Source organism: Podarcis pityusensis (genome assembly GCF_964106645.2).
Source record: "Podarcis pityusensis genome assembly, chromosome: 8".
Classification (NCBI taxonomy): Eukaryota; Metazoa; Chordata; class Lepidosauria; order Squamata; family Lacertidae; genus Podarcis; species Podarcis pityusensis.
In genome coordinates, this window is record NC_138033.1 from 76,566,782 (window position 1) to 76,590,077 (window position 23,296).

General features: G+C 46.9%; 1 protein-coding gene across 5 annotated transcripts in view; it reads left to right on the forward strand.

Annotated features, from left to right (window-relative positions):
• Positions 1-23,296, forward strand: part of DISP3 (dispatched RND transporter family member 3) — an 84,858-nt gene that overhangs the window by 19,069 nt on the left and 42,493 nt on the right. For 2 of the 5 annotated variants that reach the window (XM_081017929.1, XM_081017930.1), the window contains exon 2: positions 21,002-21,944. In XM_081017929.1, the coding sequence (XP_080874055.1) occupies positions 21,002-21,944 (943 nt within the window). Of the gene's footprint in view, positions 1-427; positions 648-17,709; positions 17,793-21,001; positions 21,945-23,296 lie in introns of those variants that run through there. The other 3 variants (XM_081017928.1, XM_081017927.1, XM_081017931.1) reach the window with 3 other exon arrangements.

Sequence of the window (23,296 nt, forward strand, 5' to 3'; positions counted from 1 at the left end):
CTAGCAGTTCGAAAGCATGTCAAAGTGCAAGTAGATAAATAGGTACCGCTCCAGCGGGAAGGTAAACAGCGTTTCCATGCGCTGCTCTGGTTCACCAGAAGCGGCTTAGTCATGCTGGCCACATGACCCGGAAGCTGTACGCCGGCTCCCTCGGCCAATAAAGCAAGATGAGTGCCGCAACCCCAGAGTCGGCCACAACTGGGCCTAATGGTCAGGGGTCCCTTTACCTTTACCCTTTACCACATGGTCTGAGGGACGGTGGACCGGCCCCCTGCTGAAAAAGGTTGCTGACCCCTCTGGTCTATGGTATTGGGGTCTCTCTCTCTCTCTCTCTCTCTCACTCACACACACACACCCCTACCTCCAGGGCCAAAATGGGACCTGCATCTGTTACCTGCCTTTCTCCATTTGTGTACCCTGCATAACAGGTAGCTTGAAGGCTGCTTCTCCTCTGTCCTTTCCCTGCCTCTTCTGCCACACGTCATTCTTTGAAGGGAGCCGCAATCTTTAATGTGTTGTGTTTTCTTCCTCCCTCTGCCGCCTCCCCAATTGTCAACAACCTGCCCGGGATGCTTAGGGAGACAGACTTTCCTTTGTATCAGACCTGGCAGTGTTCAATGACAGCTAAGGAGCAAGATCATCAGCAGGTGAATGCTTTATTCCCAGACGATCCACTTAGAGCAAAGATAAGATGTTCGCTCCTCCGAAATTTGATGCCTTCCATGTACAGAACCCATTCCTCAGTTAAGCCAGCTGCCAGTTAGCCTGGGAGTTCGTTAACTCACTTAACTCACTTCCTACCAACTATGTACTGTGGAAGTAGGTCTGTCACAAGCATTTTGATCTTATTTTAGGGGGCAATGGTGGAGGGTTGTGTGAAGGCGGTGGTGGTAGAAAGGCTCTTCTCTCCCCAAGGGGCACAAACCCTTGGGGGGGAAATCCTTTGAGGATTCAGTGGAATCATAGAATTGTAAAGTTGGAAGGGACCCTGAGGATCATCTACTCCAACCCCCTGCAATGCAGGAATATGCAGTTGTCCCATGCAGGGGATTGAACCTTCAACCTTGGTGTTATCAGCGCAACGCTCTAACCAACTCAGCCATCGAGGGACAGCTGCAAAAGATTAACCCCTGGTATCTTCATTTATTTATTTATTTATTTATTTAGAGTTTATGCATTTCACTAATTTTACAATCATCTTAACATTTCCAAACTTGACTTCCTTCCCCCTCTTTCTGCGGTTCCTTAAATTTCTTTTTAATATCTTCGGCATATCCAAATTAACTCGCATATTTATTCATCTTCTTTCGAAGCTGCAGGTTATTACGAAAATCCTGCCAATGTTTTTATCTGTTTGCAATTTATCTGTAAATATTCAATAAGCCATTTCCGTTCTTTTATTTAAAAATTGTTATCTTGATTTCTTATTCTCCCAGTAAGTTTTGCCATTTCTGCATATTCCGTAAGTTTTTGTATGCATTCTTCCTTTGCTGGGACTTCTGCTTCTTTCCTTATTTGGGCGAGTAACATTCTTGCCGCTGTAGTCGCATACATGAATAAGTTTCTATACAGTTTAGGTAGTTCTGTCCCTATAATTCCCAAAAGAAAAGCTTCTGGGGTTTGTTTGTTTTTAAACAAAGGTTATTTTAAACATCCTTTTCATTCCATTATATATTATTTCCCTGGCATCTTCAGATCAGTCTGGGAATATATCCAATCTGGAATCCTGGATAGTTGCCTCCAGAGAAAATAGACAATATGTAAACCAGGCATAGGAAAACTCAGCCCTCCAGATGTTTTGGGACTACAACTCCCATGATCCCTAGCTAACAGGACCGGTGGTCAGGGATGATGGGAGTTGTAGTCCCAAAACATATGGAGGGCCGAGTTTGCCTATGCCTGACGTAAACAGATGGGAGATGCTGAGATTCCTGCATTACAGAGGGTTGGACTGGATGATCCTTGGGGGGGGGGGTCCCTTCAAACTCTGCAATTCTATGATTCTGTGACCAGTGTCTGACTTGGTATAAGGATGGGGGAAGATGGACTTGAATGTCCCCCAAGGTCCCTTTCAGTTTCGTGATTTCTGGTGCTTACTGGTACCTTGACCCAGTAGGCAGTGGCATAGCGTGGGTTGTCAGCACCCGGGGCAAGGCAAGTAATTTGCGCCCCCTAACCCGTGGATTTTAGTAGGGGCAGAGAGCTGCGAGTGCAAGCGCGCCCCCCCAGATGTTGCGCCCGATGCGGCCGGCCCCCCCTGCACCCCCCACGCTACGCCACTGCCAGTAGGAAGGCCTGGGGTCACCAAGACCTCAGCCACAAAATTGAATTTTCCAATCAGGCGTGTTTTGCTCAGGGAAGCCATCCTCCTCCTCTTCCCCACTCCTTTTCCTTTTCTTAAAAAATATTTTTATTAACAATTTCAACATACTAACTATCAAAACATATCACATTCATTATTTTTTCCCCTTCCCCCCTTCAAACCCTCCCCCCCGAGACTTCCCTCAGCTCCTCTCTCTGATTTCTCAGCACATATTATTCTCTGCGTGTTATAAAACTGTATATATCCTTACGTTCTCTATCTATCATGTTATCAAACCAATAAATTTGTGTATGTTTATTCAAACCCTGCCAAGGAGTCCAGTTCATTTTGTTGTCTTTTTAGATCATTTGTAAAAAGCTGCCATTCTTCCTTAAAGTCACAGTTGTCCTTGCCCCGCAGTTTGTATGTCAATTTAGCCAGTTCTGCATAACTCATCAACTTTTCTTGCCACTGTTCTTTCCTTGGGATTTCCTCATTCTTCCATCCTTGTGCTATCAAGACTCTTGCCGCTGTTGTAGCATACATAAATAAGTTCTTATTTTCCTTGGCAGGTCTTGTCCTAGAATCCCTAACAGAAATGCTTCTGGGTTTTTTTTACTCCTTTTCCAGCCTAATGCCTGCTTTTTCCCCCCTCCCTGGCATGGCGCAGGCTTTTGCTCAGCGAGGCGAGCTAATGTTTTAATGCTTTTCCCCTGTTCTTGCTTGGCTGATGCCCCTAGCAAGAAGCACAAAGCCAGAATCCTCCGCTTTAGATCAGACAACATTCTCATTTCCAACCTCTTTTTCTCTCCTTCCCCTAAAACACACACCTGCCTAACCGCCTTGACTGTTTTGGGTATACGAGAGAGAGAAGGGGGAAATCCATCCATTTGCTTTCCTGATTCTTCCTCAGGAGCCGTAGCAGCCTCAAAACCTCCTCTTTCTTTTTGGGTTTTCCCCCTGATCCCTTCCAGAGCTCAGGTATTATTGTTGTTGTTTAGTCGTTTAGTCGTGTCCACCTCTTTGTGACCCCCTGGACCAGAGCACGCCAGGCACTCCTGTCTTCCACTGCCTCCTGCAGTTTGGTCAAACTCATGCTGGCAGCTTCGAGAACACTATCCAACCATCTCGTCCTCTGTCCTCCCCTTCTCCTTGTGCCCTCAATCTTTCCCAAGATCAGGGTCTTTTCCAGGGAGTCTTCTCTTCTCATGAGGTGGCCAAAGTATTGGAGCCTCAGTTTCACAATCTGTCCTTCCAGTGAGCACTCAGAGCTGATTTCCTTCAGAATGGATAGGTTTGATCTTGTTGCAGTCCATGGGACTCTCAAGAGTCTCCTCCAGCACCATAATTCAAAAGCATCAATTCTTTGGCGATCAGCCTTCTTTACTTCCATACATCATTATTGGGAAAACCATGGCTGAGACTGGGGAAGGGGCGTGGCTCAGCTGGAGAACAGCTGCTTTGAATGCAGAAGGTCCCTGGTTTGCTTCCAAGACATTAAAAAAAAAGACTTAATTTTTCAGCAGTCTACTTAACGCCAAGGTAAGTTCGATCCCCATATGGGACAGCTGCATATTCCCTGCATTGCAGGGGGTTGGACTAGATGGTAGGGATGCAGGTGGCGCTGTGGTCTAAACCACCGAGCCTTGGGCTTGCCGATCAGAAGGTCAGCAGTTTGAATCCCCATGATGGGGTGAACTCCCTTTGCCCTGTCCCAGCTCCTGCCAACCTAGCAGTTCAAAAGCACACCAGTGCAAGTAGATAAACAGGCACTGCTGCGGCAGGAAGGTAAACAGTGTATCCATGTGCTCTGGTTTCCGTCACGGTGTCCTGTTGCGCCAGAAGCGGTTGAGTCATGCTGGCCATGTGCTCCGGAAAGCTGTCTGTGGACAAACTCTGGCTCCCTTGGCCTGAAAGAGAGATAAGCGCCGCAACCCCATTGACTGGACTTAACCGTCTAGGGGTCCTTTACCTTTACCTTACTATATGGTCCTATGGGTCCCTTCCAATGCTACAATTTTTTGATTCTATGTTCTACCTCAGCTGTCTGGGGTGGTCTGGTCCTGGGAGGAATCAGAAGTTGAGAGAGCTGCTGCTGCTGCTGCACTTAGGCCCTGCTTTCAGGCTTCCCATTGAGGGGCTTGTGGCTGGTCACTGTTAAAATAGGATACTGGACTAGATGGGCCTTTGACCAGCTGCAGCCCTCTTCTTATAACCTTATGAGTATCAGAGAGGGAGGTCTATTGTCTTCATACCCTGCATGTGGGCTTCTGAGGGGGAATGACTTTTCTGTTTGGCCACTGGACTAAATGACCCAGCAGGGTTGTCCCTATGACGGAAAAGAAATCCATTTTTTTGAAAAAGGATTTACTGTATACATGGAATTTGGTGGTTCTGACGCAATTGATGTTTGCCCGCATTGGACTGTTTCTTTCTTCTGTCTGAGCTACTGTGCCTTTTTGCTTCTGGAAAGCCCTACTAACAAAATTACAAGCAAAAAAGGAAAAAGCCTATAAAAAGAGTCAAGCTCCGTACAACACCATATTTCTGCAGCATAATTTTATAAATATTAATGCATAGGTGTTTTTACATGGCTGTGTGCACTGCCAATGCAGGCAATGATTCAGATAATGTGTGAGAATTGGTCATATTTTCAGCGGAACTGGTGGAAATTGTTTTTATCTATATAATTGTTATATATACACCCACACCCCTACCTGTGTGTTTTTATTGTATTGTGAAATTGCTTTGAGATGCTCTCTATAGGAAGCAATTCAGAGTTGAAATAAATACATAACTCACTTCTCATTGAGCTCAAGGAAAGAGCTGGGCATCAGGGAGAGGGAGAGAGAGAGAGAGAGAGAGAGAGAGAGAGAGAGAGAGAGAGAGACCCATTTGACATTGGCATCTTCAGGCTTGTATGCTGTGTTGGCCTTGCTCAGAGTAGACCCACTAAAATCCATGGACCATAGTTATGTCAAGGGATGGGGGCAAATTTGATTTGGTGCGCATTTAAAGGCAAACCACATCCAGTCCACACTTTCCAAAATGATAGGAGATTCAGAATAGCCATCCTTCAAAATCCACACATTTCCGAATTTTGCAATGCAGTTCTCCAACGAAGCAATGTCTACAAAACTGAGTATCTTTGGGGGCAAAGTGTCTGTTTAAATGCATATATTAGTGAAATGAACATGCAAATATGTGCTCTTTTAATGCAATTAGTTTGCTAAAAGAAAAAGAAAGAAAAGAAAAGTATCTTAGGCAAAAATTGCATATGAATGTGTATATGGTGGATTTCCATAAGGATTTTGAAACAAAAATTTCACAAACTGCTAACAGCCTGGATAGCTCAGTTGGTTAGAGCGTGGTGCTGATAATGTCAAGGTTGCAGGTTCAATCCCTGTACGGGACAACTGCATAGTCCTGCATTGCAGGGGGTTGGATCTGATGATCCACAGGGTCCCTTCCAGCTGTACAACTCTAGGATTCTATGATGTGGAAATACAGGGAGCTGAATTCATGATTTGGGGAACTAGAAACTGAAATGGACACATTCACTCATCCCTAGCTGTGTATGTTAATTTCAATGGGTCTGCTCTAAGTAGGGTTGGAACCTCAAGCTTTGAAATAATTCCGCCTGCCCCAGTGAGGCCACCAGTTGTTGGAAAGCACAGGAAGTTATCATGCTATTATCCTGCTCTGGTCAATGTTGCCAGTTTCCTATTAGATGTCTGGTCATCGACTGTGAGAAAAGGTTATTGGACCAGGAGGCCATTGGTCTGATCTAGCCGGGCTCTTCACACACACACACACACACACACACACACTTTTTTTTAATTAATTTTTCTGTTTTACAATTTAAAATTCTCATTTTACATCCTTAAGATTGGATGAACTCATGGAGGAAAGGGCTGTTGATGGCTACTAGCCAGGATTGCGATCCTCTATGCTTCTGGATACCAGTTGCTGGAAACCACAGGAAGGAAGAGTGCTCTTGAACTCAGGTCCTGCTCGCTTTGGGGTTTTCTTCTTCTTCTTCTCCCTTCCCTTCTCTTCTCTCTTTTAAATATGATCTTTATTCATTTTTCCGTTCTACAATTTCAGATAAACAATTTACATACTTAAGGTATCAGTGACTCCTCTTCTTCTCTTTCCATGGTTCATTTTACATATGAATCCCTGCATATTTTACAAAAACTGTACCAATCAGTATTCCATTATTGCATCCATCAAAATTTATTTATCTTAATGCTGCCAGTGTTTTCAGCCGTACACAATTATTTCTCATATATTCAGTAAATGTTTTCCAATCATCTTTTAAACATATGTTCTTCTTGCTCTCTTATTCTATATGTTAAATCTGCAAGTTGTACATATTCTGTCAGGTTACCACTCTATAGGACGCACCCGACCATAGGACGCACCTTGTTTTAGAGAGGGAGAACAAGAAAAAAAAATTATCCCCCTCTGCTCAGCGCCCCTTCAGCGCCCACTTGGCTGAAGGGGCGCTGCGCAGCTCTCCCTCTCTGCTGAAGCCAGGAGAGTCTTGCTCTCCCGGCTTCAGCAAAAGGAACCCGAAGCCTCCGGAGCGCAGTGGGAACTTGAGCTGTGCTCCGAAGGCTTCAGGCGGCTGTCCCCAATACTCTTTCACCCTTTTACAAGTCCACCACATATGAAAGAACGTTTCCTCAAGCTCTTTGCATCTCCAGCACTTATTTGATTCAGTCTTGTACATCTTAGCAAGAGCAAGGCTCTTTTTAGGTTCTTATGATGTTGTTTGCCTGGAGGTCCATCAAAAGACCTCGCAATGATCCCTTGCAATGCATCAGCTGGGTCTCAAGCAAATGTCTAAGAAATTTCTTGAGCATGATTCTTTCAGAAGTCTCACTTGGCCAGCAGCGTTCAACTGCTGAACTTGGATGCCGCACTTGTGATTTTACAAAACAGAAGGATCCTCTTCAGTAGTAAACACTTGAGCTAGGTAGGGCATGGTGCTGCCGTTGCTTCTAGAAAGATTTCATGAACCCTATCAGATGTGTGTCTCCATCCGAAGAAGGCTGGCGGATGCTTCTCCCTGTCTGGCAAGGAGCCATCCATCTTCGTTACCAGCTGGAACGGAAGAGTTGTTGTTGTTTATTTAAAGCCATTTAGAAATCTCTTCTTGTAAAGTATTTCAAAAGCAATTTTGCAACAAATGCATCAGCCATGGGGGGAGAAGGAACAATTACATATAAGAAAAACAATCCTAACTTTTCTGCTAAGAAACCCAATTAAAAATACTTTTATATGTAAAACACCCACAAAACTTCATATTTAATCTATGGAACAGTGGCAATGAGGGCCACTGTTTCGGATGACTTGAAATCCGCCTTGGCAACAACAAAATGAATTGGACTCCTTGGCAGGTTTTGAATAAACATACACAAATTTATTGATTGTTAACATAGTAGATAGATAATATAAGTATTTATACAATTTTACAGTAGGCAGAGAAAAATATGAGTTGAGAAATCAGAGAGAGGGGCTGAGGGAAGTCTTGGGGGTGGGAGGTTGATGGGGAGGTGGGGTGAAAAATGGGGGGAAATAATGAATATGAGATATTCTGATATTTTGATATGTTGAAATTGTTAATAAAAAAAGAAATAAATCCGCCTTGGCAGGTAGCTCCGTTGATAGAGCATGAGACTTTTCATCTCAGGGTCAGGGGTTCAAGCCTCATGTTGGGCAAAAGATTCCTGCACTTCAGGGGGGTGGACTAGATGGTCCTCAGGGTACCTTCCAACTCTACAATACTATGATTCTATGAAATGTGGATTAGACAAATTCATAGGCAGAAGCCTATCTAGGGCTACTAGCCTGGCTATGCTCTGCGTCCATGGTTGGAAGCAATAATGCTTCTGAATATCAGTTGCTGGAAACCGCAGTGTGATGGCCTGGGACTCAGGCTCAGACTTGGAACCAGAGGAGTCTCAGTCCGCACCAGATCCTCTGCCTCAGGCAGCATCTGAACCGAGTCTGGGGCCTGATTCTGAAGAGCCTCAGTCTGCACAGGTTCCCCTGCAACAAGCACCAGCTGGACCAAGTCAGGGGCCTGAGCCTGCCCTGGCTCCAGATGTGGGGATTACCTCGTTGCCTTCAGCTGGGCCATCACTTACAGCTGCTCCACTACCAGTTGGGTCAGGAGAGGCTGAGGCGGCCTCTGGGTCTAGTAACCCACCAACGTCTCCCGAGCTGCAGAGACTCAGGTCTGAGAAGAGGAGAGACCTGAATACTCGCAGGAGGAGTGCTCGCCTTCGGGCGAGACAGGGAGGTGACTCACCGGGGGATCAGGACCGGCCACTACCCCAACAAAGATAAAAGGCTGTTGGACCCTGCCCCAGGTTGCGGGAGCAACATTGCTGTTTGCCAGAACCTGTGTGACCTTGCTTGATTTTCTGCCTTGTGTCCTGCCTTGGCCCTGCCAGACTGTCTCCTCGTGGAACCCTTGGATTTGGGACTGGACCTGGACTGCATTACCCGGGTTACCCCCAGGCCCAGCACACGCAGGAGGGGAGATGGTTCTTGTGCTTGGGTGCTCTTTGCAGGTTTCCCATTGGGGCATCTGGTTGGCTGCCGTGAGAACAGGATGCTGGATTAGATTGGCCTGATCCAGCCGAGAACAACTTGGCTGGCTTTGGAAGAATTAATCCAAAACACGATTTCTCTAGGGAGCAGTGGAGCTCTATCACACTCACAAATGTTCCAGAAAGATTCCTATATAATGAGAAGTTCTAAATAGATGAAGAGAACATGGACACATTTTCGAAATAAAAAAATTCCTTCCTGTAGCACCTTAAAGACCAACTAAGTTAGTTCTTGGTATAAGCTTTCGTGTGCATGCACACTTCTTCAGATACACACTTCAGATACTTCTTTCGTGCATGCACACGAAAGCTTATACCAAGAACTAACTTAGTTGGTCTTTAAGGTGCTACAGGAAGGAATTTTTTTATTTCGACTATGGCAGACCAACACGGCTACCCATCTGTAAATGGACACATTTTGTTAGACACCCGCAGTTCTATTGACTGATTGCATTCGAATCGTAGCATTGTAGAGTTGGAAAGGGACCCCAAGAGTCATCTAGTCCAGGTCCCTGCAATACAGCAACATCTGAATCTGAAGCAAGTGTCTCTGGAGCAGGGTTGGAGAGCTCAGAACTGGCCAGAAGCACGTTGACATTAGCAAATGCACAATTTTAAAATACAGAAGAATAATAAAAATTAACTGGTTAGAATCAATCAATGAAAATATTTTGGAGCACATTTAGAACCAGCATAATTAAAGGCCTTTCTGGATGGGAAAGTCTCTGCCTGTACAGTGGTACCTCGGGTTAAGAACGTCATTTGTTATGGAGGTCTGTTCTTAACCTGAACTGTTCTTAACCTGAGGCACCACTTTAGCTAATGGGGCCTCCTGCTGCCACCGTGCCACCGGAGCACGATTTCTGTTCTCATCCTGAAGCAAAGTTCTTAACCTGAAGCACTATTTCTGGGTTAGCAGAGTCTGTAATCTGAAGCGTCTGTAACCTGAGGTACCACTGTAAATGGAAAGATAGCAAAGAGTGATTCAATGTAACCTCTCTCAGGAGGGAATCCCATGATATGGTTGCAGCCACAGAAGAGGCTCTCTTTCCTCTTTTCTCTTCCCTCTTCCCTCTTCCCCTCCCCCCCCTCTCTCTCCCTCACCAACGGTGCCTCTCATGCTGAGAGGACCAAGACAAGGTGCTCACCTGAGGATCTTAGCACTCAGACAGATTTGCAGAGGGATATACGATCTTTCAGGCAGCATGGATAATAATGATAGTTATTAGTAATAATGGATGTAGATAGGGTATATAGGATAAAGGACAACTGAGAAAATGGGGAAAGAGGTGGAGGGGACAGAGAAGCAGGGAAAGGGGTGGAATTTTTCTCTCTGTGTGGCTTTCTTTTATCTGGGAGGTTAAGTTGTAGAGATGGGGGGGGCAGTGAAAGCTTAATCTTCTGGATTTTCTACAGCTGGTGTACCACCCCCTCCTCAGACCCAGTTGCCTTCCAGGTCTGCACAAATAATTTCTTTTAGTGTGTGTGCGCACGTGTAAGATGCTTTTCCCTGGCTCTGCAGAGCCTTAAAAACAACTAATGAAGCAATTATTCCAATCAGTCTGGGAAATTGCAACAAGGCTGCAGGGATGATGACTTAGTCAATTTTGCCAGCGAAAAGGAGGAGGAGGAGGGGTGGGTGAGTGGGTGGGTTTATTTAAAGTCTCCAAGGACTCAGGAGCCTGCAAGGCCAGGAGGGGTTGTGAACAGTCACGGTGCTGATTTTCGGGTGGGGATGGGGGTGGAGTTTATCCAGGCCACTCATAATAATAATAATAATAATTTTATTTATACCCCACCCTCCCTGACCAAAACCAGGCTCAGAGCGGCTAACATCAAATATATAACATATTAACATAAAATCTGGCAATCAAGTAAAATACATCCTAAAATCAGATCAGAATCAAAGTGAAATCCAATCAGATGGCAACCCACAGATTAGGGCTGGGGACCTTAAATGCTCACTGGCCTAACTGTTTGTATTGGTCTTATATGAGCCTGTGAAAAAAGTTGGAGGGCCACTTTCATACAAGTTCTTATAAGAAGAGAGAGGGGGAGTCAGACTGGACCCTGACCTAAGGCCTGGTGGAACAGCTCCATCTTGCAGGCCCTGCGGAAAGATGTCAGATCCTCCAGGACCCTGGTCTCTTGTGGCAGAGCATTCCACCAGGTCGGGGCCACAGCCAAAAAGGCCTTGGCTCTGGTCAAGGCCAGTCTTAATCTCCTTGAGGCCTGGGACCTCCAAGATGCTGTTATTTGTGGACTGCAAGGTCCTCTGTGGGGCATACCAGGAGAGGCGGTCCCATAGTTATGGTGGTGGCTCGTGGTGGTTTGGACTGGTAGGGCATAATTGGCTGAGCCAGAGCCCAATGATAAGCAGAGATAACTCATTCTCATTTTTTGTCCCCATACTTCACCCTCCAAGTTCTACAAGGGGCAACAGGAGGAGGAAGCTGGTCACGCTATTGGCAGCTGCATAATCTGCAGCATGACGACAGTCTTACCTTTTTATGTATATAGGCGGATATGTATATACAGTGAGACCAGTAGGATGGAAGGCAGAGGGGCCAGCAGGAGGTGAAAACAGAGCCGGTGACAAGCAGAATGGATTCCTGCTTTCTCCTGGCTGAGTTCTATGAGGGGCAACATTGAGACTGAGGAGGAGGAGGAAGCTGACAGGCAGGGCCACCCCCATCCCCCCAGGGGTGTCTGTAAGCCAAGAGTCTGAGGGTCAGGAAGCCGAAGCACAGCTAGGTGGGTAGCTTGTTGCTGTGGCAAAGAGCTAGAGGGAACTGGCTGGTTTTATATACCCCTCCCGGCCCTTGCCACCAGGTGCTACAAGTCTTCTGTCAAGCCTCACCTGTGCGGCCACGCCTTGCCCTTCCAGGCCAAACTCAGGAAGGCCACAATCCTGCGAGGCCCTACCACTCACAGGGCCTGACTCCGGCACGCACTCCTGACAGTGATTATGCAAATAATGTGCTTTATGTTGGTTGAAATCTTACATTGTGCCACCTCGTAATGCTCTATGCCTTTATAGTCATGTGATGTTTATGGATATTGATTATGTATTTGCTTTGGTGTCAAACATTTTTATTTTATTTCCTATGCCTGTGTACGTATGTGTGCATAAACATATAGTGATAGCTTTGCGGTCTTAAATAATAAAAAAATGGCTGCCCCAGCTGTGTGCTAAGACAGTGTTCTTCAAGCTTGAGTCCCAGATGTCAGTGGGCTACAAAACCCAGCATCCTCGGCCAGCTTAGCCAGTGGTCAGGGATGACATGGGTTGTAGTCCGACAACTTCTGGGGACCCAGAGGCACAGCCTTGGGCTGAAGACTGGGGGCCCAGCAGTGTGCCATTTGTGTCTTTGACATCATGCATGCAACAGGTGTCTCTGGGAGGAGAACTTCCCCAGTGCTGTGCAGCTTAAGTGACCACAGCTCCTCCTCTCTTGTGCTCAGGAGGAGCATGCCCTGGTGCTGTGCTTAGCTTGGCGGTTTGGCCTCCTCTGCCCTGTCAGTACTGGGGGGGAGTTGAGCCCCCTGCTAAGGAATATTGAGGGGGCTGACAACACCTCTGCCCCCTAGAGTTGGCGCGTCTGCGGGGACCCAAAGTTGAAGGAGGCTGTGCTCTAAATGTTCAGCACTCTCAACATAGCTGGACTCCAACTCCCATTGGTCCCAGCAGGGTCAGAGATGATGGGAGTGGTAGTCTGAATGTCAGCTGATTCAGGGCAGATGAAAGAAAGGACTTCTTCATGCTGCTGCTGCTTCGACGATCCCTCATAGCCGAGTAAGATTGCCTTCCATGAACATGGTCTTAACAGTGAGTCCGTAAGTGACTGTGGAGGCCAATTCTAGATCCACACGTCCTTCCACAGTGGGGACATGGGTTTCCAGGTGGGAGTTGATCACGGTGAGGGCTTGCCAAGCATGCCTTCCTCTCAGCACGTTTCTCCCTTTCGTCCTGAGTTTGCACGTCTTCAAAGCCCGTGACATCTTTGCTAAAGGCTATAGGGACATGCTCTTGTGCTTGGATCCTGCTGGCAGGCTTCTCATAGGCATGTATTTAGCCACTGGGAAAACAGAATGCTGGACTAGATGGGTCTTTGGGCTGATCCAGCAGAGCTCTTCTAATTTATTTGTGTTCTTAAGCATTCCTAATAATTTTAAGAGGAGCCTTGCTAGATCAGAGAGGATGTGATGGCCTGGGAATCCGATTCAGGCTGAACCGGAGGAATCCCAGCCTGCACAGGAGTCCCCGCCTCCAGGGCTGGCTGAACTGGGGCAGGGCCTTGATTCTGAAGCGCCTGCACCTGTGCCGGATCCTCAGGAGCAGGCACCAGGTGAATCCACTCTGGCTCCGGAGGTGGTTGAGGACTCAGTGCCTACAGGTGAGTCTCCCCCTGGGTCCAGTAACCCTTCAGCCTCTCCTGAACTGCAGAGGCTCAGGGCAGAGAGGTGAAGGGAACTGGTTTCTTCCAGGAGGAGTGCTCGCCTTAAGGCCAGGAGAGGCGGGTCTCCTGGGGGCCGGGACCGCCCCTGGCCTCAGAGAAGATAAAGGCCAGTCAGCCCGGTCCCAGGTTGCGGGAGCAACGTCGTTGATGAGCTGTTTCGGCCAGCATCCAGTCCTGTTCCCCCAGAGTTCCTGTCCTTGCCTGGCTTCTCGCTGTGGACCCTGCTTTGCCCGAGGAGGACTGTCTGGCGACCCTCAACTCAGGTCCTGGACCTCGCCCCACGGTAACCTCCCCCCTGGACCAGCACAATGGAAAACACTGTGCAGGATAAAGCGATCAATGGCTCCTAGCTGAAATCACCATATCTGCCTCCACATTCAGAGGCAACTAGGTTCATGAATTCCAGTTGCTGGAAAGGAGCAGCGAGTGCTCTTGAATTCTGCCTGCGAGTTTCCTAGAAAATGGACCCTCAAGGTACCTTCCAACACTACAGTTCTGATTCCAAGATTTGATGAATCCAATGAAGGGCTCCAAGGAGAAAATTGGAGCGTTCTATTGTGTTTTAGTTTTGCTAAGCCTGCCTCTTGGAAGTGCTCAGTCCAGTGCCCTTGAGCAGGATCTGGCGGAAGCTTTTCCTTTTTTGAGTCTCATCCAAACTGGAGGCTCCCCCCCCTCCTCCCCCAACGCCTACATGCACAGACACCTCTGCCGAGGGGGTAAAAAAAGAGGTGAAACTCCAAATTGCTTCTTGGCTGTGTTTCGAAATTGCTTGTGACTTTCAGGGTCAAGCTACAAAGCAGGCTTCTCCGGCACGGAAATTGTCGGGGGTGGGAGCAGATAAAGGATTTTGCTCGGGGGAAAGGAAGGCTCTCGGAGGGTGGAAGAAGATTTTCCATTTTCAAGCTTGGAGGGACGGAGGCTGCAGGACTCGGGATATGTGGTCATAGGCTTGCAGAGCTGGATTTCTGCAAAGGCAGGTGCGTGGGGGAAGAGCACAAGGTGGCACAGTGGTTAGAGTGCTGTCTCTCGGTCTGGTCTACAAATGCAGGAGAATACAGTGGACAATCAGGTTGCGAACGTGATCCGTGCGGGAGGCACGTTCGCAACCCACAGCGCTGCATCTGTGCACACGCGGGCTGCGATTTGGCGCTTCTGTGCATGCGTAAAGCGCCATTTAGCGCATCTGTGTATGTGCGAGTGCCGAAACCCGGCCAGAGGCCAACCAGAGAATATTGAGAAGCCAAGCAGCTAGTAAGCCTGATTTATATTAAAGTGTCGCAACAGGGTCCCCCATGAAGAGAGGAACCCAGAACAATGGTGTGCAAGCTCTTATATAGACTTTTGAAACTGTCCACCCTGTAGCCAGAGACCCCCCCAAACAAACACCGTTTACCTTCCCGCTGGAGTGGTACCTATTTATCTACTTGCACTTTGATGTGCTTTCGAACTGCTAGGTTGGCAGGAGCAAGGACCGAGCAATGGGAGCTCACCCCGTTGCGGGGATTCGAACCGCCAACCTTCTGATCAGCAAGTCCTAGGCTCTGTGGTTTAACCCACAGCGCCACCCGCATCCCACATAAGGGAAATGGGAGCAGTCCCCCCCCCCCCTTATAATAATGGTATCTGCTTATTGCTGCAATTTTATGGATGGATTTTCTGAGCCTCTTTGCTATTGTGTATGTATGGTGCCTGTGTCAACGATCATTGTCCTGGCCTTAGTTAGAGGCTGTGGTGGGAACTTTCTTGGGGGTGTCGTTAAACTGCCCCCCCCCCCATTCCTGGTTTTAACAGGCGAGACCCATCCCTTGCCGCCTGTCAAGAGCATTGCTCTCCACCCCGTGACAAGCCATGGCGGGGCAGCTGGTGGAGGAAGGAGAAAGCTGTGGTTTTTGTCTGTGTGTGTTTGTTCCAGCATGGAGAATAAATAACAAGGTTATAAATACCGAAGGGGAGTGTGGGGAGGGGATGAGGAGAGAAAGATCTTCTCTCAGCCTTAATGAGCGGGAGAAAGGAGGCTTGATATATTTCATCCTGCAGCGTAAAAAATAAATTAAAAAAATCTCTTCTGTGCCAGACAGTCTGGACAAGGCCACTAAACTAGATGCCTCGATGGGATAGTGATCCAAGCCATGAAGCAGAGGGGAGAAAGGATTCACTTCAGTGCCTATAGGGATGGTTGAATGAATGATTGAGGGCTCCCTCTGCAAAGGGCTCAGAAAAGGAGTCAAATAAAAAAAGGGACAGAGAACAGAAGAGTCAAGGCTGCTGTCTCGATCTGGCAGCTTGCCTCTTTGTGGTGCTGAGACAGTTTGTAGAGGAGCATAGCGAGGGTACCTTTTTAAAATTAAATTGAATTAAATTAAATTATTTATTTAATTTAGGTATATACAACCCTTATAATAATTAGGTATATACAACCCTTCATCCAAGGATCACAGTGGTTTACAGCAAGTGGTGGAAATGTAAAGAAAAAGAAGGTTCTTTTTATCATAACTGGTGGTCTTGTAGTAAGGTTGACGCTTACTGGGAAATGATATATACAGTGGTACCTCGGGTTACAGATGCTTCAGTTACAGACTCCGCTAACCCAGAAATAGTGCGTCAGGTTAAGCACTTTGCTTCAAGATGAGAACAGAAATCGTGCTTCAGCGGCATGGAAGCAGCAGGGGAGGCCCCATTAGCTAAAGTGGTTCTTCAGGTTAAGAACAGTTTCAGGTTAAGAACGGACCTCCGGAACGAATTAAGTACATAACCAGAGGTACCACTGTATAATGAATTGAAAAGGATGTTTAAAATAATGTTTGTAAAAAACCAAAAAACCAGAAGCTTTCCTTTTGGGAATTATAGGGACAGAACTGCCCAAACTGTACAGAAATAGATTCATGTGCAGTCATACCTCGGGTTACGAACGCTGCGGGTTGCGCCTTTTTGGGTTGCGGACCGTGCTGAACCTGGAAGTACCTGAATGGGTTACTTCTGGGTTTTGGTGCTTGCGCATGCGCAGAAGCACAAAATGACATCATGTGCATGCACAGACGCAGCGCTTCAGGCTGCGAATGCTGCGGGTTGCAAATGTGCCTCCCACATGGATCAGTTTCGCAACCTGACTATAGCGGCAAGAATGTTACATCCCCCCAAATGTGAAGAATCAGAAGTCCCAGCAAAAGAAGAATGGATACAAAAACTTGTGGAACTGCAGTTTTATAAGAGTATATATTTAAAGTAGTTAAATAAATGAGTAAGTTGGATATGCAGAAAATATTAAAAATTTACACAACTGCAGAAAGAGGGGGAAGTCAAATTTTGAAATGTTAAAATGACTGTAAAATTATTGAAGTGTGTAAAACTGAAAATCATAAATAAAATAAAAAATACAGTATAGCATATCACCCAACATTTCTCCAATGAAAATATTATCATTAATAATATTTATAATAATATAATATTATTATATTAATACTACTACTACTACTGCTAATAATAATAATAATAATAATAATAATAATAATAATACCCTGCCCATCTGACTGGGTCGCCCCAGCCACATTGGGTGGCTTCTAACATATATAAAACATTAAAAACATAAAAAAATCTTCCCTATACAGGGCTGCCTTCAGATGTCTTCTAAGGGTTGTATAGTTCCTTTTCTCCTTGGCTCGGGGGGTCACATAACTCCATTCATGCCAACATTTCTCCAATGAAAATACAGTGGTACCTCAGGTTACATACGCTTCAAGTTATATACGCTTCAGGTTACAGACTGCTAACCCAGAAATAGTGCTTCAGGTTAAGAACTTTGCTTCAGGATGAGAACAGAAATTATGCTCCCACGGCGCGGCAGCAGCAGGAGGCCCCATTAGCTAAAGTGGTGCTTCAGGTTAAGAACAGTTTCAGGTTAAGAACGGACCTCCGGAACGAATTAAGTACTTAACCTGAGGTACCACTGTAGGGATGTCCTAAGGAAAAGCGGGACATTCCGGGATCAAATCAGAAACCAGGAGGGCTTCTGTAAATTCGGGACTGTTCCTGGAAAATAGGGACACTTGGAGGTTCTGACATATGAGAATTACCTTTGAGGATCAGTTTTTTTTATTTTGGAGATCTGGGGCCCAAAGTTGTTGATGGAACCCCAACTCCCATCAGCACAAGCCAGCATTACCAAGAGTCCTCCTCCTCCTCCCCTTCTTCTTCTTCTTCTTCTTCTTCTTCTTCATCTTCAGCGATCATGTAACTGATGATGGCAGTTGCAGTCTTTGATATTCGTTCCGTTTGTTTCAGGGACGGGAAACCTCTGCCCCTCCAGATATTGCTTGACCCCCCCAGCTGCCTTGACCCCCAGCCAGCATGGGCAATAGTAAAAGAAAATGTTCGCTATGGTCCAGCAACTTTCAGAAAGGCTCCTAGGTTTTTGTTTATTTGTTGCTGTTGTTTCAAATTGGTCTACCACCCACATCGAATTGGAACTTCAAGGTGGTTTACACAAATGGAAAAAGAACTGTTTGACAATGATACAGAAATATACCCCCGAAAGCAGCGGATAAAAGCATGATTGCAGATTTAGAATCATATCACATTTGGCCGTGGGAGATGCGCCAACTGCAATTTGAAGACTCAATTAAGAAGACAATTTTGGACACTTTTGCAGAGTTATTTATGTATAATGCACAGCTTTTGACACGACACGCTCTCCTCTTCTTGTGCTATTTCTATAGCTGAGTGATATTTTTTTACTGGTGATGAGGTTATTAAGGCTATAATCTAGTATATATTGCCATTGCCCTCAGTAGGGTTTTTATTGGGTTCTACCGAAGGGTCATGGGTGGCGCTGTGGGTTAAACCAGAACCTAGGACTTGCCGATCAGAAGGTTGGTGGTTCGAATCCCCGCGACAGGGTGAGCTCCCGTTGCTCGGTCCCTGCTCCTGCCAACCTAGCAGTTCGTAAGCAAGTCAAAGTGCAAGTAGATAAATAGGTACCACTCCTGTGGGAAGGTAAACAACATTTCTGTGCACTGCTCTGGTTCGCCAGAAGCGGCTTAGTCATGCTGGCCACATGACCCGGATGCTGTACGCTGGTTCCCTCAGCCAATAAAGTGGGATGAGCGCCGCAACCCCAGAGTCCGCCACGACTGGACCTAATGGTCAGGGGTCCCTTTACCTTTACTGAGAATACCGTACCTGAGAGACATCAAAGATTTGGAGTTCTAGTCCTGGGATTGATGGGAGTTGTAGTCCACAACATCTGGAGGGCTGCTGTTTCTGCATCCCTGAATTAAAACATGGTTTGTCCGCCAGACTATGAAACAAACCATGGCTTATTTCTCCAAAGTTTGCTTTGTTTTCCAGCTGTTCTTGCCTCATTCCTTATTCGTTTGGTGTCTGAGGCGCAATGGTCAAGCACACCACAGTTAAGAATGGGTATTAGGTTCTCACGAGTCATGATTAAAGTAACCCAAGGCTCATAAACCAGAAACAAACCATGGTTTCAGATTGTTGTTTGTCAGCAGGAAACAACCCTTGCTTAAGCTGCTGGGCAATGTTCACACATAATTCTAAGCTACATTTGAATGCAGCACGGTTTAATAAGCTATGGTCTTGCATTAGAATAATAGAATTGCAGAGTTGGAAAGGACCCTGAGAATCACCTAGTCAAGGAGAACTACTTGAAAATGATTTACAGATGGTATTTAACTCCTAGTAGGCTTGCTGAGATGTATAAGACTGAATCAGATAAGTGCTGGAAATTGGAAGAGCTGAAGGGAACATTCTTTGATATGTGGTAGACCTGAAGATGGGTAAAAGAATATTGGGAAATACAGTGGTACCTCGGGTTACAAATGCTTCAGATCACAAATGCTTCAGGTTACAGATTCTGCTAACCCGGAAGTAGTACCTTGGGTTAAGAACTTTACCTCAGGATGAGAACAGAAATCGTGCGGCGGCAGCATGAGGCCCCACTAGCTAAAGTGGTACCTCAGGTTAAGAACAGTTTCAGGTTAAGAACGGACCTCCGCAACGAATTAAGTTCTTAACCAGAGGTACCACAGTAATCCATAATGAATTGAAAAAAATGTTTAAAAGTACAGTGGTACCTTGGTTTATGAATTTAATACGTTCCGGAAGTCCATTATTAAACCAAAGCAGTTCTTAAACAGAGGTGCGCTTTCCGTAATGAGGCCTCCCGTCGCCTGTGCCCTTCCACCATTTGGTTTCCGTTTGCAGACCAAGGTAAAGTTCGCAAACCAGGGCACTACTTCTGGTTTTGTGGAGTTCATAAACTGAATAGTTAGTAAGCAGGGCTGTTCTTAAACTGAGGTACCACTGTACTTCCCCCCCCCCCAAACCCTGAGCCCTTTCCGTAGGGGATAATTGGAAATTCCCAGGTGTCAAAAAAGTTTTTTTATGTATTCCACTACGGTGGCCCGTGTTTTGTTAGCCCCAAAATGGAAAATGAGCAACTTAAACTGATGGAATATGCGCAGCTTGTGAACCTAACATATAGAATAAGAGAAGGGGAGAACATACGTTTAAAGAAGATTGGAAAACATTTATTGAATTTTTTTTGGGGGGGTGGAATTGTGTACACTTGAAAACATTGGCAGCATTAAGATAAATTCAACAGTGTAAACAAGTTTTGATGGCTGTAATATTGAAATACTGAATGGTTTAGTTTATGTAAAATATGCAGAGATTTATGATATGTAAAATGAAACACGGAAAGAGAAGAAGGGAAGTCATTGATATTTTAAAATTGCTTAAATGAGTATTTTAAATTGTAAAACAGAAAATTTAAATGTGTGTGTGTGTTTGTAAAAAGATTATCTAGTTCAACGCCCTGCATTGCAGGAATATGCAGCTGTCCCATTCAACCTTGGAGTTATCAGTCCCTCGCTCTAACCAACTCAGCTATCCAGTTATGTGTGTTCTAAACAGAGGGAGGGGGGTATGACCTTTTGAATTTTATATGGTAATATTCAGTTATGCCACCGGAAGAACAGTTGCACTATGGTCCAAGGTCCTATTTTATTGCAGGGAATCAAATCCATAGATTCTAAAGTGTTCTATAGCCATGCCTGTACTCCTTAACATCATTTCTGTTGTAAGGGCTACACAAGCAGGACAGTGATAAGGAAGAGCACACATTTTATTCACACATGCTATGAGCAAGGATGTGGGCTCAAGGCTGAGAGAAATGGTTATGCAAAACACTAGGATGTGCCCAGACTTGTTCCGAACAGGAAAAACAATTAGTGCCTCTAGCAATGTCACACCTGTGGGGAAGGAAGCAGACGGAAAACTATTAGCGCGGGTGGCGCTGTGGGTTAAACCACAGAGCCTAGGGCTTGCTGATCAAATAGGTATCGCTCCAGCGGGAAGGTAAACGGCGTTTCCGTGCGCTGCTCTGGTTCGCCAGAAGCGGCTTAGTCCTGCTGGCCACATGACCTGGAAGCTGTACGCCGGCTCCCTCGGCCAATAAAGCGAGGTGAGCGCCGCAACCCCAGAGTCGTCCGTGACTGGAGCTAATGGTCAGGGGTCCCTTTACCTTTTAATCCCATCCAAAAAGCAATGCCAACCTCTTAAGCTCACACCCTTTTCTCTTTCCTGTTGGCCTCCAGGTGTCAAGGATGGACACTGAGGATGACCCGTTGTTGCAAGATGCTTGGGTGAATGAGGAAGAGGAGGTAACCACCGGCCCCCGCAAGAGAATGGAAGGGCTCCAGCTCTGTGGGAAGTGCCAGTGGAATCCCAGGCCACGGACTCCGGCCACAGCTGTGCCTACCTCTAGTTTTTGGAATGCCGTGGGTTGGATCTTCACCAACCCCTACTCGGCCAGCCTCATCCTCTTCTTGGGCTGTGCCATCCCAACCACCCTAGCCATTGTCATGTTCCTGCATTACCCAGCTCTGGACATCGACATCTCGTACAATGCCTTCGAGATCCGCAACCATGAGTCCTCGCAGCGCTTTGACGCCCTGGCCTCTGCCCTCAAGTCCCAGTTCGGCTCCTGGGGCCGCAACCGCCGGGACCTGACGGACTTCAACTCGGAGACTTTGCAGAAGCTGATCTTCGAGCAGCTGCAGCACCTTCACCGCAATGCCTCGCGGCCGGCTGGCACTGCCAGGCGGAAGCGCAGAAGCCTAAACCAAGAGAGGACTAGCCCCTCACTCCAGAGTCAAACCGGTTTGGCCAATCAAACCTCCCGCCAGCCACGGAGCGCCCTGTCCCACTGGGAATACTCCAATGCAGTTGTGAGCACCAACACACAAACCCATGCACACTGGCGCATCGAGCTCATTTTCCTGGCCCGTGGAGACGCTGAGAACAACATCTTCACCTCTGAGCGCCTGGTCACCATCCATGAGATTGAGCGCAAAATCATGGACCACCCTCACTTCCGGGACTTTTGCTGGAAGCCCCATGAGGTCCTCAAAGATCTCCCACTGGGTTCCTACTCCTACTGTTCCCCTCCTAGTTCTCTCATGACTTACTTCTTCCCCACGGAGAGGGGTGGGAAGATCTACTACGATGGCCTAGGGCAGGATCTGGCTGACATTCAAGGTGAGAATTGTTGGGTCAGGGCACTGGCCCAACCATTGGGCAGACAAAATGCTTTGCTTTGAGTTATCCAGCCAGTTGTTGGTGCTCTTGGGATCTCATATGGCCTTGCAAATAAGTTCATAAAAGCTTGCCAGGCTATCAGTTCCTGCTGTGTTTATGCCCTCATTAAAATATTTCCTGGTTTCCTGGTGAGGAAAATGTGGTACTCCAAGTGACTGTGTTCTGCCACTAGGTGTCACTATAATGCACTTGGCACAGCTAGCATATCTCTCTTGCTCCCTGCAGACACAAGGGTTGGATTTTTGCCCTACAGCAGGGGGTGGGGGAACATCTGTGGCCCTCCAGATGTTGTTGGACTCTATCAGCACCAGCCTCAATGAGGGAGCCTGTTGTGGGGGCGCCTGGTTGTGCCCCCTCAGAAATGTGTGCCTGGCACCATAAGCCCCCTGGAAGCTACCCTAGACCAAACTAGAGCATTGGTTCAGTATTATCTACACTGACTGGCAGTGGCCCTGGGGGCAGGTTCTCTTTTCCAACCCTACCTGGAGTTGCCGGAGACCTTTTGTAATGGTTGGTTCTCTCCCACAGAAGCGAAACAACTCCGGCAGTAATCAACTCAGGTTTATTGCTCAAAACACACAAATCACTCTGAAGCTCAGTCACTCAGCATCTGCTTCCAAATTAGCTGTTGCCGAGTCTGAGTTACGCCCCTTCCTCTTCCCACATTTAAAGCCCCACTTTCGCTTCCTTTCCTGTTCACGCTTCTCATTAATTCTTGCGTGCCTACGCATCATGGGATGGGCTATTTCCAGTGGCCCTCCCTCTGATTCCGAGCTTAAACTGTCAGTCTGCGTCTTCCCCCTTGAACTCCCCCCTTCCTTCTCCATGTTCTCGGAGTTCAGGCTTCTACTGCAATGCGCTCCATGTGGGGCTACCTTTGAAGGTGACCCGGAAACTACAGCTAATCTAGAAAGTGGCAGCTAGACTGGGGACTGGGAGCGGCCGCCGAGACCACATAACACTGGTCTTGAAAGACCTACACTGGCTCCCAGTACATTTCTGAGCACAATTCAAAGTGTTGGTGCTGTCCTTTAAAACCCTAAACGGCCTTGGTCCAGTATACCTGAAGGAGTGTCTCCACCCGCATCGTTCTGCCCGGACACTGAGGTCCAGTGCCGAGGGCCTTCTGGCGGTTCCCTCGCTGCGAGAAGCAAAGCTACAGGGAACCAGGCAGAGAGCCTTCTTGGTAGTGCCGCCCGCCCTGTGGAATGCCCTCCCACCAGATTTCAAAGAGAAAAAACAACTACCAGACTTTTAGAAGGCATCTGAAGGCAGCCCTGTTTAGGGAAGCT